At 42.2% G+C, this 18,548-nt stretch overlaps 1 protein-coding gene across 1 annotated transcript; it reads left to right on the top strand.

The window, feature by feature from the left end:
- The first annotated feature begins 569 nt into the window (after positions 1 to 569).
- On the top strand, positions 570 to 15,682 carry LOC139473615 (snake venom 5'-nucleotidase-like). The gene is made up of 9 exons (XM_071256285.1): positions 570 to 1,211; positions 8,738 to 8,951; positions 9,070 to 9,258; positions 9,473 to 9,670; positions 11,923 to 12,054; positions 12,540 to 12,659; positions 13,498 to 13,659; positions 14,062 to 14,265; positions 14,576 to 15,682. The coding sequence occupies exons 1-9, from the start codon at positions 888 to 890 to the stop codon at positions 14,767 to 14,769; spliced, it is 1,737 nt and encodes a 578-aa protein (XP_071112386.1). The 5' UTR covers positions 570 to 887; the 3' UTR covers positions 14,770 to 15,682.
- Positions 15,683 to 18,548: the final 2,866 nt, after the last annotated feature.

Below are 18,548 nucleotides of genomic sequence, written 5' to 3' on the forward strand. Positions count from 1 at the left end.
AATATGGTAAATGGTGAATATGGAAGGTGGCAACTCTATATAACATCTTATACTCGATGCCTTCGCTATTGGCTGAGGTTATTAATTAATTATTATCTATTATTAATCATTATCTATTATTAATTAATATCTACTAATGACTTCGTATGTCTGCTGTCAAACAAAAATCATAACTGACATCAGTTGATATTGTCTTGATATACCACAATATTGGTACGTCTATTTGGTTGAGTGAGTTGGGTTTAACGCTGCTTTGAACGGTATTCCAGTCATATCACGGCGAGTCAGCTTAATGCGGAAGGAAAGCCCGAAGTGATACAGGTCTCACTTTGGTGAAAATCATAAGCCCGGATGTGGTGCTGATATGCCTAGGAACATAATCAGGGGGAACCGGGATTTGAACCTACAATCATAGGTTCCTGGAGTGCGTAAGGGACGCAATTCTGCACAGCGAATTACGGCGCGTCAGACTGGGCAACTAGTGCTCCCCTGAATGTTTTCGTAACCCCGCTTAAAACTGGTCCGAAAATTGAATTGAATAGAAGTGGACTGGATATTTATTCGTCAGCTTTCAAACAGGATTACAAACACACGCCCTAATGTTAAACACCTAGAAAATCACCGACCGTATCCACTTATACAATGGTGAGGTGACATCTGGGTCTGTGACACTAACAGCTCGACCAGCAACAAGGAGGGTGTCGCCGCATAACCCAGACCAGAAGACTTGTTTATAACGTGTTTTCCCCATCCTCTGTACCATTGGATTATAACAGGAACACTGTTAACTGCTGACACAACTCCACCTTACGGCTAAGCCTTATAGCGCCTACAGCATCCTAACAGCTTCACGTCACAGACTTGAGATAAGACGTAAGATATTCGACATGCTCCATGTACCTCTGCTGGGGATCTTTCTGCCTGCTGTGGTCGTCGGCTTCAACCTCACCATCCTCCACACCAACGACATCCACGCCAGATTCGAACAGACCAACAAATACAGTGGCCAGTGCCAAGCCGATGATGTGACAGAGGGGAAATGTTTTGGTGGGACGGCGCGACTTGTGACCGAAGTCCGTGAACAGCGCTCCCTCCATCCCAACAACATCCTCCTGTCGGCAGGGGACGAGTATTCGGGGACGCTGTGGTTCTACAAGTACGGCAGTGCCGTTGTGGCTAGATTCATGAACCTGTTGAAGTATGACGTCATGGTGAGTATATCAGTCTACGCCATAGCGAGTATATGAACATGTTGTAATGTGACCACACTGCGAGTATATGAACATGTTGTAATGTGACGTCACTGCGAGTATATGAACTTGTTGTATGTGAATGTATGACGAGTATATAAACATGTTGCAGTTTGACGCCATAATGAGTACAATTATGTGTTTCCGTTTAACAATCCTCATATTCGGAACAAGACTAATCCCTTACGATGGAATCATTATTGAATATAATGTAATAAAACTTTAGGGTTATGTTTGTATTCATAATGCAGTTTTACGCTGGGGTCTGGAGTCAGTATTAACTCTACTCTCATCACATTCCATCAACGAGGTCACAAGAGCGTTAAGTTCTCCTCCACTCATGGTATAACGGACAGGCAGTGACAGGAAGTGATGGCCCCACCTTCCCAACACTAAGCTGTAGTCAAGCATGACAGGCATTTAAGAACCAAATGCAATCTTTGTCCCCTCGCAATACCGGCAACACACTTGTACTTGTATTGTTCACGACAAGAGAGGTTTAGTACACGTCCGGGTGCATGACAAAACTCACGAACGTCCTACTTAAATAACAAAAGGGACATTGTTATGTTAACTTGCACAGAAAATACAGCATATGTGGTTGTACCTACTGTGAGATACTGTCAGAACAGAGCTTGTATCCATTTCAGACCTCGTACAACGGTAGATGAAGTACAGCATCATTTAATAGAACATTACGGAATGTCAACACAGAGGTAGAGTTTAGGTTTCCACAGAGTATTTATAGCTTTTCATTATAAGTCATCCGAAAACGCTAAGCTTTCTAAAAACGCTGGCTTTTCTACTATTAAAAACATTACTAAATTTACAAATATTTGGCTTGTTGCGAAACTGATTTGATGTATAATAGCATGTTGTTATTAAATTGGTTCAGTGAGATACAGCACGATGGTCATTTCCTATTTCATCGAGGTGACATGGGTGCAGTTTCTTTCTTTCTTTGGGGCACATGTGTCAAATACTGCCCGTGTGAGTACTAATATTGTGAAATGTACGGTGTGTGAGATACTGCCATTGTGAGTAAAATATTGTATAATGTACGGTGTGTGTGAGATACTGCCAGTGTGAGTACAATATTGTATAATATAGGGTGTGTGAGATACTGCCAGTGTGAGTACAATATTGTATAATATAGGGTGTGTGAGATACTGCCAGTGTGAGTACAAATATTGTATAATGTAGGGTGAGTGATATACTGCCAGTGTGAGTACAATATTGTATAATGTAGGGTGTGTGAGATACTGCCAGTGTGAGTACAATATTGTATAATGTAGGGTGAGTGATATACTGCCAATGTGAGTACAATATTGTATAATGTAGGGTGTGTGAGATACTGCCAGTGTGAGTACAATATTGTATAATGTGGGGTGTGTGAGATACTGCCAGTGTGAGTACAATATTGTATAATGTAGGGTGTGTGAGATACTGCCAGTGTGAGTACAATATTGTATAATGTAGGGTGTGTGATATACTGCCAGTGTGAGTACAATATTGTATAATGTAGGGTGTGTGAGATACTGCCAGTGTGAGTACAATATTGTATAATGTAGGGTGTGTGATATACTGCCAGTGTGAGTACAATATTGTATAATGTAGGGTGTGTGATATACTGCCAGTGTGAGTACAATATTGTATAATGTAGGGTGTGTGAGATACTGCCAGTGTGAGTACAATATTGTATAATGTAGGGTGTGTGATATACTGCCAGTGTGAGTACAATATTGTATAATGTAGGGTGTGTGATATACTGCCAGTGTGAGTACAATATTGTATAATGTAGGGTGTGTGATATACTGCCAGTGTGAGTACAATATTGTATAATGTAGGGTGTGTGATATACTGCCAGTGTGAGTACAATATTGTATAATGTAGGGTGTGTGAGATACTGCCAGTGTGAGTACAGTATTGTATAATGTACGGTGTGTGAGATACTGCCAGTGTGAGTACAAATATTGTGTAATCTAATGTGTGTGTTACTGCCCATGTGAGGGCAGATATTGTGTAAGTTATTGCTTATGTGAAGTACTGCTTGTTTGCGAAGATCTGTGTGGTGTTCTGCCTGATTAAGAGAAAATGTTGTGTGTTGAATAGCGTGTGTAATGCACATATCATGCGATTAACTGCTTAATGCCCAATGTACTGCTTGGGCGAGGGCAGATGTTGCGTGATGCATTGCCTGTCCGCGGGGGAATATTAGGTGATGTGCGATATTTAGGGCAAATATTGTGTAACGCACTGCTTTTTTGTGGCAAATGTTGTATGACGCATCGCTTGATTGAGGGGAACATTGTGTTAGATTTCCACTCATCTATATAACTCAATATTATATAGCACCACCATTTGTGCCTATTTTCTAAATCTAGACATTTCCACAATTACTGACACAACATACTTTTCTCAGAAAACTTCAGATGGCATTTACTTTCATTTTTGACAAATTGTCCTGAACCTTCGAAGAGTGAGTGAGTGAGTTGGGTTTAACGCCGCTTTTAACATTATTCCAGTTATATCACGGCGTGTCAGCTTAATGTGGGAGGAAAGCCCGAAGTGATGCAGGTCTCAGACGTTTACCACTTCAGTGAAACCCACGAGCACGGGTATGGTGCTGACAAACCTAGAAACATAATCGGGGCGAACCGGGATTCGAACCCACAATCATAGGTTTCTGGCGTGCCCAAGGGACGCAACTCTGCACAGCGAATCGCGGCGCCTTAGACGACTGGGCCACCCTTGCCCCCGAACCTTCGAAGATAGAGATGTAACTATACCTATGGTCACAACGTTTTGTTACAAATACCCCATGGACTAAGGAATGGAGTCTTGCCTTAAGTTTGTCCCGTGGGATGGTTGTGTCACTAAGGTGAAACATCTTGGTTCTTTTCTGAAATGGAATCAGATCCTTTGCGTTTTTGAGAAACCGCATGGTTCTCATTCCACTTGTATCATATACCTTCTGTTGATATAAAGAAAGACCTTCCTTGATTGTATGAAGGATTATAGTTTATCTTTTAATACAGGATTTGGTTATGCATTTACTGGAGCCAGCAATATCTCTCTCTTTGAACGGATGTTTATTTAGCTTTGGAATCCCTTACAAAAGAGGACTGGCCATGTCTTCAGGTTATAAGTCAAACGTTAATCGTACTTATGCGTGGTTTACATATTGGCTAGATTAACATATACATTAACATATGTGGGATTATTTGATGTGACACTTAAAAAGTATACTTTGTTCTGTAACCAAACAATTAACTGAGTGATGATTACATATGATGGCTCTGTGTTTTGAGGCCTTGTAAGTGGAACAAACTACTTACTGTTCATGTAGGCCTGGCAGACTTTGGATGGCAGGTGGCTGGGACAGAATGGTTTTTAAAAAAATCTGTTTCCTCTTATTTAGTGTGCGCATTCTACTAATGACAACTTCACGCACTGATTTAACCCACTCCGAAAGACATTCAGCAGTTTCATCTTATTTAGTGTGTGCATTCTACCAATGACAACATCACGCACTGATTTAACCCACTCTGAAAGACATTCAGCAGTTTCCTCTTATTTAGTGTGCGCATTCTACTAATGACAACTTCACGCACTGATTTAACCCACTCCGAAAGACATTCAGCAGTTTCATCTTATTTAGTGTGTGCATTCTACCAATGACAACATCACGCACTGATTTAACCCACTCTGAAAGACATTCAACAGTTTCATCTTATTTAGTGTCTGCTTTCTACCAATGACAACATCACGCACTGATTTAACCCACTCTGAAAGACATTCAACAGTTTCATCTTATTTAGTGTGTGTATTCTACCAATGACAACATCACGCACTGATTTAACCCACTCTGAAAGACATTCAACAGTTTCCTCTTATTTAGTGTGTGCATTCTACCAATGACAACATCACGCACTGATTTAACCCACTCTGAAAGACATTCAACAGTTTCATCTTATTTAGTGTGTGTATTCTACCAATGACAACATCACGCACTGATTTAACCCACTCTGAAAGACATTCAGCAGTTTCCTCTTATTTAGTGTCTGCTTTCTACCAATGACAACATCACGCACTGATTTAACCCACTCTGAAAGACATTCAACAGTTTCATCTTATTTAGTGTGTGTATTCTACCAATGACAACATCACGCACTGATTTAACCCACTCTGAAAGACATTCAACAGTTTCCTCTTATTTAGTGTGTGCATTCTACCAATGACAACATCACGCACTGATTTAACCCAATCTGAAAGACATTCAGCAGTTTCATCTTATTTAGTGTCTGCTTTCTACCAATGACAACATCACGCACTGATTTAACCCACTCTGAAAGACATTCAGCAGTTTCATCTTATTTAGTGTCTGCTTTCTACCAATGACAACATCACGCACTGATTTAACCCACTCTGAAAGACATTCAGCAGTTTCATCTTATTTAGTGTGTGCATTCTGCCAATGACAACATCACGCACTGATTTAACCCACTCTGAAAGACATTCAACAGTTTCCTCTTATTTAGTGTCTGCATTCTACCAATGACAACATCACGCACTGATTTAACCCACTCTGAAAGACATTCAGCAGTTTCCTCTTATTTAGTGTGTGCATTCTACCAATGACAACATCACGCACTGATTTAACCCAATCTGAAAGACATTCAGCAGTTTCCTCTTATTTAGTGTGTGTATTCTACCAATGACAACATCACGCACTGATTTAACCCACTCCGAAAGACATTCAGCAGTTTCATCTTATTTAGTGTCTGCTTTCTACCAATGACAACATCACGCACTGATTTAACCCACTCCGAAAGACATTCAGTAGTTTCCTCTTATTTAGTGTCTGCTTTCTACCAATGACAACATCACGCACTGATTTAACCCAATCTGAAAGACATTCAGCAGTTTCCTCTTATTTAGTGTGTGCATTCTACCAATGACAACATCACGCACTGATTTAACCCACTCTGAAAGACATTCAGCAGTTTCATCTTATTTAGTGTGTGCATTCTGCCAATGACAACATCACGCACTGATTTAACCCACTCTGAAAGACATTCAACAGTTTCCTCTTATTTAGTGTCTGCATTCTACCAATGACAACATCACGCACTGATTTAACCCACTCTGAAAGACATTCAGCAGTTTCCTCTTATTTAGTGTGTGCATTCTACCAATGACAACATCACGCACTGATTTAACCCAATCTGAAAGACATTCAGCAGTTTCCTCTTATTTAGTGTGTGTATTCTACCAATGACAACATCACGCACTGATTTAACCCACTCCGAAAGACATTCAGCAGTTTCCTCTTATTTAGTGTCTGCTTTCTACCAATGACAACATCACGCACTGATTTAACCCACTCCGAAAGACATTCAGTAGTTTCCTCTTATTTAGTGTCTGCTTTCTACCAATGACAACATCACGCACTGATTTAACCCAATCTGAAAGACATTCAGCAGTTTCCTCATATTTAGTGTGTGCATTCTACCAATGACAACATCACGCACTGATTTAACCCACTCTGAAAGACATTCAGCAGTTTCCTCTTATTTAGTGTCTGCTTTCTACCAATGACAACATCACGCACTGATTTAACCCACTCTGAAAGACATTCAGCAGTTTCCTCTTATTTAGTGTCTGCTTTCTACCAATGACAACATCACGCACTGATTTAACCCACTCTGAAAGACATTCAGCAGTTTCCTCATATTTAGTGTGTGCATTCTACCAATGACAACATCACGCACTGATTTAACCCACTCTGAAAGACATTCAGCAGTTTCCTCTTATTTAGTGTCTGCTTTCTACCAATGACAACATCACGCACTGATTTAACCCACTCTGAAAGACATTCAGCAGTTTCCTCATATTTAGTGTGTGTATTCTACCAATGACAACATCACGCATTGATTTAACCCACTCTGAAAGACATTCAACAGTTTCCTCTTATTTAGTGTGTGCATTCTGCCAATGACAACATCACGCACTGATTTAACCCACTCTGAAAGACATTCAGCAGTTTCCTCTTATTTAGTGTCTGCTTTCTACCAATGACAACATCACGCACTGATTTAACCCACTCTGAAAGACATTCAGCAGTTTCCTCATATTTAGTGTGTGCATTCTACCAATGACAACATCACGCACTGATTTAACCCACTCTGAAAGACATTCAGCAGTTTCCTCTTATTTATTGTGTGCATTCTACCAATGACAACATCACGCACTGATTTAACCCACTCTGAAAGACATTCAGCAGTTTCCTCTTATTTAGTGTCTGCTTTCTACCAATGACAACATCACGCACTGATTTAACCCACTCTGAAAGACATTCAGCAGTTTCCTCTTATTTAGTGTCTGCTTTCTACCAATGACAACACCACGCACTGATTTAACCCACTCTGAAAGACATCCAGCAGTTTCCTCTTATTTAGTGTCTGCTTTCTACCAATGACAACATCACGCACTGATTTAACCCACTCTGAAAGACATTCAGCAGTTTCCTCTTATTTAGTGTCTGCTTTCTACCAATGACAACATCACGCACTGATTTAACCCACTCTGAAAGACATTCAGCAGTTTCATCTTCTCTTTTGGCCCATTTCTTGCTATATGCTTCGGCGGCATCATGACGATTTTAAAGTTGTGATCTCGATTGGAAGGAGGCTGCTAGCGCTATTATGGTCCACGTTTCAATAATAAAGCGACAAAACCTGTCCATATGCAATAGTAATATCTGCATAAAGCAGAGGTGAATGCACAATTCCGATTATATCATGAGCATGTGTTTATGAATCATTATCAAATAGTAATGATACCAGGTGTTCGCGATAAGGTGACGAAGGTTTTTATTATCAACAATTGAGTAATCACCTGTGATTATATGACCAACATGTTTGAAACAATATCAGCCATTATTGGTAACATGAAGGGGTGAAATGTACATCATGAGCTGGCAAGTCCGCGTTCTGCAACACGTCCTTATAACGGAACAACTTGGATGAAATGGTGTTCGTGTAGGTAAATGTATCTGTTGGTTGACCCTGAAATTTGAAATATTGAGGGACATTTAGGGAAACTGAGAATGTTTACGTATTTTAAAGGATCAATTCTCTTGTTTGCAGTCTTCTTCAAATTTTGTTTCGGGTTTGGCCAATGTTTCAAAGCAGTATAGATAGTATACTCTCTAGTCGAGACTTACTCTTTGTAGAGCCATCCATCAGGAAACATTGCTGAATATGTAGATTTCTTTCAACTACACACAGTATAGTCTTTCTTGTTACTTTGTGCAATCCCAATGGTTTCCGAAAGTGAGGCATTAACTCCTCCAAATCAATTGTATCATTTGGTCTTTTTCATTCCGTGTGACCATCTCTAAAGACGATGCACCATTAGATGTAGAAGATAATTTAAGATATGGATACGCTTCTACTGCTCTACTGCTCTACTGCTCTTTCCAGGCGCTGGGTAATCACGAGTTTGACCTCGGCATCGAGGGGTTGATACCCTTCCTCAACGACGTCAACTTCACCATGGCCAGCGCCAACATCGACGCTACTGCCGAGCCACGGGTCAATAACAAGCTGGTGAAACACACGGTGTTGACTGTCGATGGTGAAAGTATCGGGATCATCGGGTACACCACCAGAAATACACCGTTAATCTCGTCACCAGGTAAACACACAATTTACGTCCTTTACTTTCGTTAGAACAATAGTACCGAAAAGTAACCGGAAGACCCTTTACTTTTCTCTACTTTACTATTTTATCATTTATATTATATTCACTTCAGGTCAAAATCTCAAATTTGAAGATGAGGTTGTAGCAGTCCGGAGAGAGGTGGACTCCCTGACATCACAGGGCATCAACAAGATCATCGCTCTCGGTCACTCGGGATTTGATGTTGACCAACGAATAGCAGCAGAGGTCAATAACCTGGATGTGGTGGTCGGGGGTCACACCAATACCTTCCTCTACACAGGTGAGAACGCACATGCCTACGCGCATGCACACGTAAACGCACACTCACATACATACTTCAGCATATGCATACCGGTTCAACACTCACTCCATATGAACATATTTGCAGCTGTGTATGCTATGTCATGTTTTGGTCGGAAGGTTCAAACTACTTACTGCCTTTCAATGCAATTAGCGCTTTAAGTCAATCCAGTAATATATTGCCATTTTTACAGGCGACCACCCGTCTAATGAGGAACCGGAAGGGAAGTATCCCCACGTGGTGACCCAGTCGGGAGGGGCCAAGGTGCTCGTGGTGCAGGACTATGCTTACGGAAAGTATCTTGGAGCTCTGGAAGTGACCTTTGACCTGGAAGGTGTCATCACGTCATGGGGAGGCAACCCAATCCTTCTAGACAACAAAACAACACAAGGTTGGTTTTGTCGTACTGTGTTAATGGTCAAAGTTTATATGCAAGGACTCCGTGCAAGCACATTTTACTTTTGACATCGGGCACTTGGAGGAGAAACCGTAGTTGCAGGTGATAGCGTGGCCACATACTACTGGACCGACGGCATCCATAAATTCAACGAATATTGAGCATTCGGATGACTTTATCTCCAAGGAAACAGAACCACGTCGTCCGCAGTATGGACAGGAAAGTTTTTCTCTCAAATACTGATAAAAAAGATGTACACCTGGAAAATGATCAAGCACCGCTAACAATACATGCCCTCATAAAAGAGCATATATTTTATTTGTATTCTATATATATATTTTCTGACTAAACACATTTGTTATGTTTACAAAGTGACATACCCATTTAGAAATAGAGAAACCGAAATCGATTATGTGATGATATATTTTTTAACTATCCCATTGGTTATAATTCTACCCTCTCAATTGCTATATATGCTACTTCTTATCATATGCTATGACACATGCGATCGTGACCATCGGGAGGAACACATCAGGTATCGGTGGCTTCCTAGATATTTTTCAAAATGAGACCATGGAGAAGGTTCCAAAAGATACGTCATTAGATTTCATGTCCTCGGGTATTCTTTTAGGCTTTTGTTCAACCAATCAGAGATGCGACACACACTTGAATTTACCTCTGTATATATACTGAACTACAAAAGTTCCTGTGACATTGAATAAGATTTAATGCAAAGTTATGTTTTTTACTAAATCTGAAACAATTTCGGTTTGCAACAGATAAAAGACTCATGTAAGTGTTCAAATTGTTTAATTTGCCATACTGACTTCAGAAAATGCGTGATTTAAAAAAAAGACTTGAACATGCCAAAATGTCAATTTACAAATCAATTGCGTGTGTGTCCACCTCTGGTTGCGATGCAAGCAACACATCTTTGTCTCATGGAATGGACCAGGCGTCGCACAAAGTCCTGTGGGATATCTGTCCATATCTGCTAGAGCATGTTTCGAAGTTCCTGGAGTGTCTGTGGAACACGTTGTTGACGTCGAAGGCGCCGATCCATCTCATCCCACATGTGCTCGATTGGTGAGAGATCAGGGGAGCGAGCCATCCAGGGGATGACATTCACGTTGTTTTGTTGAAGAGAACACTGAACAAGTCGAGCAATATGAGGCCGGGCGTTGTCATGTTGAAAGGTAATGCCTGGGCCATGACGACGCAAAAACGGTAGAACAACAGGGCCGATGATCTCGTCGCGGGACCGCTGTCCATTAAGATTTCCCTCTACCACTATCAAACGGGTCCTCTGTCCTGCTGTTATCCCACCCCATACCATAACGCTGCCGTCCCCCGAACCGATCTTCTTCTACGACACAATGATTGACGTAACGTTTACCTCGACGTCTGTACACTCGAATCCGTCCATCGCTGTGGCTGAGGTGAAAACGAGACTCGTCAGTGAATGGAACTTGTCCCCACTGCATAGCCGCCCAGCGTAGACGTTGTCTGCACCACTGTAGACGTGCTTGACGATGGTTTCCTGTCAAAATGGGACGTCTGGCGGGTCTTCTGGCGATAATCCCTGCACATCTGAGGCGGCGACGTACGGTTTTTGAAGATATTCGTCGTAGGCCAGGGATGCTTCTTGCAGTCACTGTTGCTGGCTGGAATCGATGTCGTAGGTATGTTGTTCGAATTCAGTTGTCTTGTCGATTATTGGTTGTGGCCTGCCAACCTGAGGATGGTCTCTGACTGCATTCGTCTGTTGCCAACGTTGCCATAAACACCAAATGGTGTTTCTGTGGACGTTAAATTGTCTTGCAACATCACGTTGACTCGACCCTGCTTCAAGCATACCAATGGCTCGCAGTCGCTCATATTCGGACAGGCGTGGCATTTCGTAATGTTGAATAATTGCGTAATTTTGTTGATTTCTGACTAGTTGTTGTCAACACGATGCTAAACAATGCATATGGAATCCCGTTAACGCACATGATTTCATACCAATTCTTGGGTAGTGAAATGCATGGGGCTTGCATGAAAGTCAACTTTTGCATGGAATGCATGCTTTTCTGTAGCAGTTGCTTTTTGTGACTTGATTCCATACATGTACTGCAATATTGAAAACCAAACTTTACTTGTTTGAAAAATACACTAAAATAGTGGTGTCACGGGAACATTTGTTGTTAAGTATATGTCGTCGGAGACCAACAAATGCAACCAACGCCCCTGTGTTTGTCTTCTAGATGCGACGACCCTAGAGCTGATGCAGCCATACAAGGAGGGCGTGGCTAACGAGTCAGGCACGGTGGTGGCCAGAAGCCAAGTGATGCTTGACGGGGACAGGTTCTCTTGTAGGGTCAAAGAGTGTAATTTTGGTAAGTTAAAAACTCAATTTATTCACGTAATGGCCCCAGTTATAACTGTACCTCTGTCAGACTCTTCACGCATCGATCGACATATGAAACAGATGAGGCGATCTCACTGTTCTCCTTTATTCATTAATTTATTTATTTCATCTGCTACCTACTCCAAATAACCTATTTCTTAACTCCTCCGCCAGCACCACTTCATCCAGCCCCGAAGGCCCCGTCTTCACATATTTTTGGGATATTGACTCCTCGGACATGCATTCCTTATAGTGTCTAACTAACGTGTATGTATATTCATGTATTCTTGGGGACATTTGGGTAGCCTGGTGGTTAAAGCTTTCGCTCGTCACGCAGAAGACACGGGTTCGATTCCCGACATGGGTACAATGTTTGAAGCCAATTTGTGGTGTCCCCCGTCGTGAATATTGCTGGAATATTGCTAAAAGCGGTGTGAAACCTCACTCATTCACTCATGTATTCTTGTGCCCCAGGTAACCTGATTGCGGATGGTATGGTACACCAGAACCTGAAGCGCAGCGACTCCCTGGAATGGAACCACGTGGCCATCGCTTTCATGAACGCGGGCGGCATCCGGGCGTCAGTAGAGAGGGGTATTTCTGACTAACACAGTTCTCATACGTTAGATCTCAAACAGGAGGTAACGTTAGATTTCATACAGTGAGGTAACGTTAGATCTCATACAGGAGGTAATGTTAGATTTCATACAGTGAGGTAACGTTAGATCTCAAACAGGAGGGAATGTTAGATTTCATACAGTGAGGGAACGTTAGATCTCATACAGGAGGGAACGTTAGATCTCATACAGGAGGGAACGTTAGATCTCATACAGGAGTGAACGTTAGATCTCATACAGGAGGGAACGTTAGATTTCATACAGTGAGGTAACGTTAGATCTCATACAGTGAGGTAACGTTAGATCTCATACAGTGAGGTAATGTTAGATTTCATACAGTGAGGTAACGTTAAATCTCAAACAGGGGGTAATGTTAGATTTCATACAGTGAGGTAACGTTAGATATCATACAGTTAGGTAACGTTAGATCTCAAACAGGAGGTAACGTTAGGACTCATACAGCGAGGTAACGTTAGATCTCAAACAGGAGGTAACGTTAGATCTCAAACAGGAGGTAACAGTAGATCTCATACAGAAGGTCACGTCATATTCTTCTGAATAACCAAGACCCAATACAGAGATGTAACTTCACTGTTTTGACAACACTTCTTACAAAGGTCCCAAAACATTACAAAATGTTTTTATATCATTTGGCAATCATTTCCGTCAATTTTTTTCCTGTTATTCTGCTTTACACAGTCCAAATGTTCCTAGTGATGAATTGTTTTCGTCTCCTTTTTGTTTGGCCTCTCTAAACAGACTTTCTGAGGACTCTTTTCTCAACACAGTTATCCTTCTATTGATGTTATGTTCAGGTGACGTTTCTATCGGCGACATCCTGACCGTGCTGCCATTCCGGAACTCTGTAGACATCGTTGAGCTGCTTGGGAAACATGTCCGGGAGACACTGGAGTTCACGGCGTCCAAGTGGGTGGAGAACACCAGTAACTTATTCGGAGGGTTCTTCCAGGTGTCTGGTACGTGTTTCCACATGAAGACTGTAAAAGACCAAATGAGCAACGTACATTTTCAGCCTTATCAAGGATCAGGACGCAATAGCAATTGTCCTTCTTAAAGTTTCTGAACAGCTACAGAGCTTCCTTTGACAGCGTTAGGAATTAGCTGCAAAGCAACATCTTCAACGTTACACAACAGTATTATTCTATTATCTGTTCATACAATATTAACAAGATTCTGAAAATCACTGTTCGTAAGCACTCCACGTGTTTACACGGCAGAAATAAATCTCGTTATGTTCAGACACCATTAGAAAGCAACAGATAATCGCAGGTAGCATTACAAGACACTGTAAAGCATCGTTATAATGTTTAAACAACGTTTAAACCATACATTATCCTTTATTCAATTCTCCTCTCCAGGAATGAAAATTGTGTACGACATGGCGATGCCTGTGGGTCAAAGGGTAATAGAGGTCAAGGTCAGGTGCACCAACTGTTCCGTGCCCCATTACGTGGATCTGAATGACTCGGAGGTATACAAGATCATTATGCCCAACTTCATTGCCAATGGTGGGGACGGATATGACGTCATCAACAAGAACAAGATGAAACATCATCTGCTTGGTAAGCTTTTCATGGTTCACCGCGTCACGTGTCAAACTATAAATGTGTAAGAATGTTACAGCTGTGGTTTGCAAAATATGCAAGATAGGCTTAATGCAGCACTTCAAGGAAATAGTGTCGCTACGTTTTGTGTAATATCCAACATCTGTCCAGTCGCCGTTCTGGCAGTGCGGCTGGTTAGTCTCTGGTAGGTTATAACCTACCACCACACGTTGAAGATTTCAAGAGCGCTTTCAGCATTGTTGACTACGCTCTCCATATTTCACGATTTGGTTGCTTTCAGTGACAATATGTGTGGATATTGTTGCAGGGGATGTGGACGCCGACGTCTTAATTGAGTACGCCAAGAGCTTTTCGCCCCTCACTACAGGCCTGGAGGGTCGCATAACATTGCGGAAGGTGGCCACGTGCCCTTGTCGCGAGACCAGTGACGTCACCCACCCAATACCACAGCTCCTCACATCGACAATTGCAATCATAATAATGAGTGTTCTGCTTATATAAGTGACATTTCATGTAATGAATGTATGGTGATCACAGGAACGACGGGCATATTCTTCTCTTTGTGTGTGTGATATGATGTGTGGCTCGACATATTGATGGACAGTGTGTTGTGAATGTGTGTGTCCATCTTGACATTCGGTTTGATACCATGTGCACGTGTTTATGAATCATATCATATAGTGATGGCACCAGGTTTTCGTGAACTGTTGAGCCTATCCTGCCTCACCGATGGCACCCGTCACAAAGAAGGGGATGTTTATGATACAAATAATGACCGTGGTAGAATGTAATCGGTAAAATATTAAAATACGGATTTGGCTCCAGCTGTATGATCTATTACATGAACGTCAGGCACTATTCTACACTTGATACAAATGTATTTATCCTTAAATTGCTATGGCAAACGTATTTCAGAAAACCAAAACATTGATTCTTTGCAGCTTTCATAAACTTTCGAAAAGGTATGTATTTGACTTGGCAGAAATAAACTATTGTGTGCACTTTTTATGAAGGTGAACATTGAAAATATATTTCGAAGTTTGAAAGATATTATATAACAAGATGTCAGCTTGTGTTAGAATCGGAAGTTGGAAAAGTCAAATGTTCACAATATAATGTGGAGTACGCCAAACATGTATGTTGAGTGCTGTTTTGGTCGATGAAATGAAGCAGTGTGCACTGTGGGGTGTTTATGTCAGGGTGGACTAAACGGTATCATGCTGCTCTTGTTTGCAGATGACGAAAAATTGATTGAAGGCCTATAAAGAAAACTTTATATATTAACATGTTATTGCGTTATATCCCTAGAAGTTAACTTAAAGAAGTCATATTTTGATGTGTTCAGAAATTGTGCATAGCTAAGAAATAGAGAAACATGGATTTATTACGGTTGTTATAGTGCGCAAACGTGCTTAATAATTCATATCAAAATATAAAAATAATAACATAAAATAAACTAACTGATCTTTACAGTCAAACCTCGGACATCTCACATCTATTGTCTAAATTATGTCTTGCGGCATGTTTTTACAACCTAAGTGAGTTACTGCCATTTATGTGAGATGTCCGAGGTTTGACTGTAAAGATCAGTTAGTTTATTTTATAAATTTTGAATATTATTTTTATATTTTGATATGAATTATTAAGCAAGTTTGCGCACACGGTAAACATAAGAAAGTAGTATCTCATTATACATATCTGGGTATTGTCTTTGCATCCAAGTTCATTTGGTCAAAAGGTGTGAAACATTTGCACTACAAGCTAGAAAGGCTCCATTCTTACGTTTTTAAATGAGTATCCAAGCATTTCTCTGACAGTAGCACCTGTAATATCTGATAGTAAAATAGTTCCATATTTTACCATGGTTCGGAAGAATGGGGTGACACTTGTGTGAGTTTTGAGGTTGGTCCGTAAACGATATAAATTTGTTAATAAAATAAAAGATAGATCCTACCTATGTGTTAATTATTTCCTTCGGTGTATAACGTTTTGGTGCAGACTGGCATACTCTTCAAAAGAAGGTAGGGGATCATGAAATATAACTGTGACCGGTCGCCAGAAAAAGGATCAGCTATGAAAAAAGACTGCCAGAGATTCGCCCAACAGACCCAAGATATTTAGCTGAGACAATGGAATTCCACCGTACACGTGGGTAGGGGGTAATTCTTGATTTTGATACTTCAGTACAAGGTCGCCAAATCGCTTTTGGACATTGTTGATTTTTATTATCCCTAATAACACGTAACCTCTGTACTCTTGTTCAGGCTGGTGAACACCTAAATGCTATTGGCATGCTTTAACGCAGTGGTACAACGCAGTGACAGATATGGTCAATCTGTTTCAGTTTGTGATTTGCAGACTTTGGAACAGGTGTCCGCAGACACAAAATACCAATGGAGGACCATGCACAGGACACCCTATGTCAACAACACAAGGTCCAGGTTCAATTGCACCAGGCCACCGGAGTTCAAGTTACTGACCAGATGCCTAGAAATCCTCTGCATGCAGCTATGTACATGCTCCACGACCACGTGTTTTATAACCGTTCACCAATCAATACATTCTAGCCAGGTGGTGTTTAGAACGTGGTGTTTAGACACTGGGAGAATCGCCTATGTTCTTATGTAATACTTTCAGATGCGTTCAGATTCACTCTGGATCTTCTGAATAGGTGTGTAAATGACATGTCTGTAGGCGTTTCTAAATATTTTGTCTTCTTATAGGTCTGTACTCGAACCGGTGAAATAATTTTGTGTCAAAATAAAAGTCTTATCGACATATTATATAAATTCCGATGTCTGGGCCACACGCCGAGTCGTCAACAGTTTCGTTATAATGAAACAGTCGATATTGTATTCATACGCCACTTTTTTACAAACAACGTTAATAAGTTTAAGAGAGAAATTTATAAGAGATATTGGGGTTATGTTGGACAGGGGTACCCGGTCGGATATATCGGGGTTGTGTTGGGCAGGGGTTCCGGGTCGGATATATCGGTGTTATGTTGGACAGGGGTACCCAGGTGGATATATCAGGGTTGTGATCGACAGGGGTACCCGGTCGGATATATCGGGGTTGTGTTGGACAGGGGTACCCGGTCAGATATATCAGGGTTGTGTTGGACAGGGGTACCCGGTCAGATATATCGGCGTTATGTTGGGCAGGGGTACATGGTCGGATATATCGGGGTTGTGTTGGACAGGGGTACCCGGTCGGATATATCGGCGTTATGTTCGACAGGGGTACATGGTCGGATATATCGGGGTTATGTTGGACAGGGGTACCCGGTCGGATATATCGGCGTTATGTTGGACAGGGGTACCCGGTCGGATATATCGGCGTTGTGTTGGACAGGGGTACCCGGTCGGATATATCAGGGTTGTGTTGGACAGGGGTACCCAGTCGGATATATCGGGGTTGTGTTGGACAGGGGTACCCGGTCGGATATATCGGGGTTGTGTTGGGCAGGGGTACCCGGTCGGATATATCGGGGTTGTGTTGGGCAGGGGTACCCGGTCGGATATATCGGCGTTATGTTGGACAGGGGTACCCGGTCGGATATATCGGGGTTGTGTTGGACAGGGGTACCCAGTCGGATATATCGGGGTTGTGTTGGACAGGGGTACCCGGTCGGATATATCGGGGTTGTGTTGGGCAGGGGTACCCGGTCGGATATATCGGGGTTGTGTTGGGCAGGGGTACCCGGTCGGATATATCGGCGTTATGTTGGACAGGGGTACCCGGTCGGATATATCGGGGTTGTGTTGGACAGGGGTACCCGGTCGGATATATCGGGGTTGTGTTGGACAGGGGTACCCGGTCGGATATATCGGGGTTGTGTTTGTCAGGGGTACCCGGTCAGATATATCAGGGTTGTGTTCGGCAGGGGTACATGGTCGGATATATCGGGGTTGTGTTGGACAGGGGTACCCGGTCGGATATATCGGGGTTGTGTTGGGCAGGGGTACCCGGTCGGATATATCGGCGTTATGTTGGACAGGGGTACCCGGTCGGATATATCGGGGTTGTGTTGGACAGGGGTACCCGGTCGGATATATCGGGGTTGTGTTGGACAGGGGTACCCGGTCGGATATATCGGGGTTGTGTTTGGCAGGGGTACCCGGTCAGATATATCGGGGTTGTGTTCGGCAGGGGTACATGGTCGGATATATCGGGGTTGTGTTGGGCAGGGGTACATGGTCGGATATATCGGGGTGTTGTTGGGCAGGGGTTCCGGGTCGGATATATCGGGGTTGTGTTGGGCAGGGGTACCTGGTCAG

The sequence above is a fragment of the Haliotis cracherodii genome, unplaced genomic scaffold, assembly GCF_022045235.1.
Source record: "Haliotis cracherodii isolate W230 unplaced genomic scaffold, xgHalCrac1.p SCAF_3, whole genome shotgun sequence".
In the NCBI taxonomy this organism is placed as follows: domain Eukaryota; kingdom Metazoa; phylum Mollusca; class Gastropoda; order Lepetellida; family Haliotidae; genus Haliotis; species Haliotis cracherodii.

Coding starts and splice junctions, on each gene's coding strand:
- LOC139473615 (XM_071256285.1), top strand. CDS start 888: ATGCTCCATGTACCTCTGCTGGGGATCTTTCTGCCTGCTGTGGTCGTC. Junction 9,671..11,922: donor AGACAACAAAACAACACAAG/GTTGGTTTTGTC, acceptor TTTGTCTTCTAG/ATGCGACGACCCTAGAGCTG. Junction 12,055..12,539: donor GGTCAAAGAGTGTAATTTTG/GTAAGTTAAAAA, acceptor CTTGTGCCCCAG/GTAACCTGATTGCGGATGGT.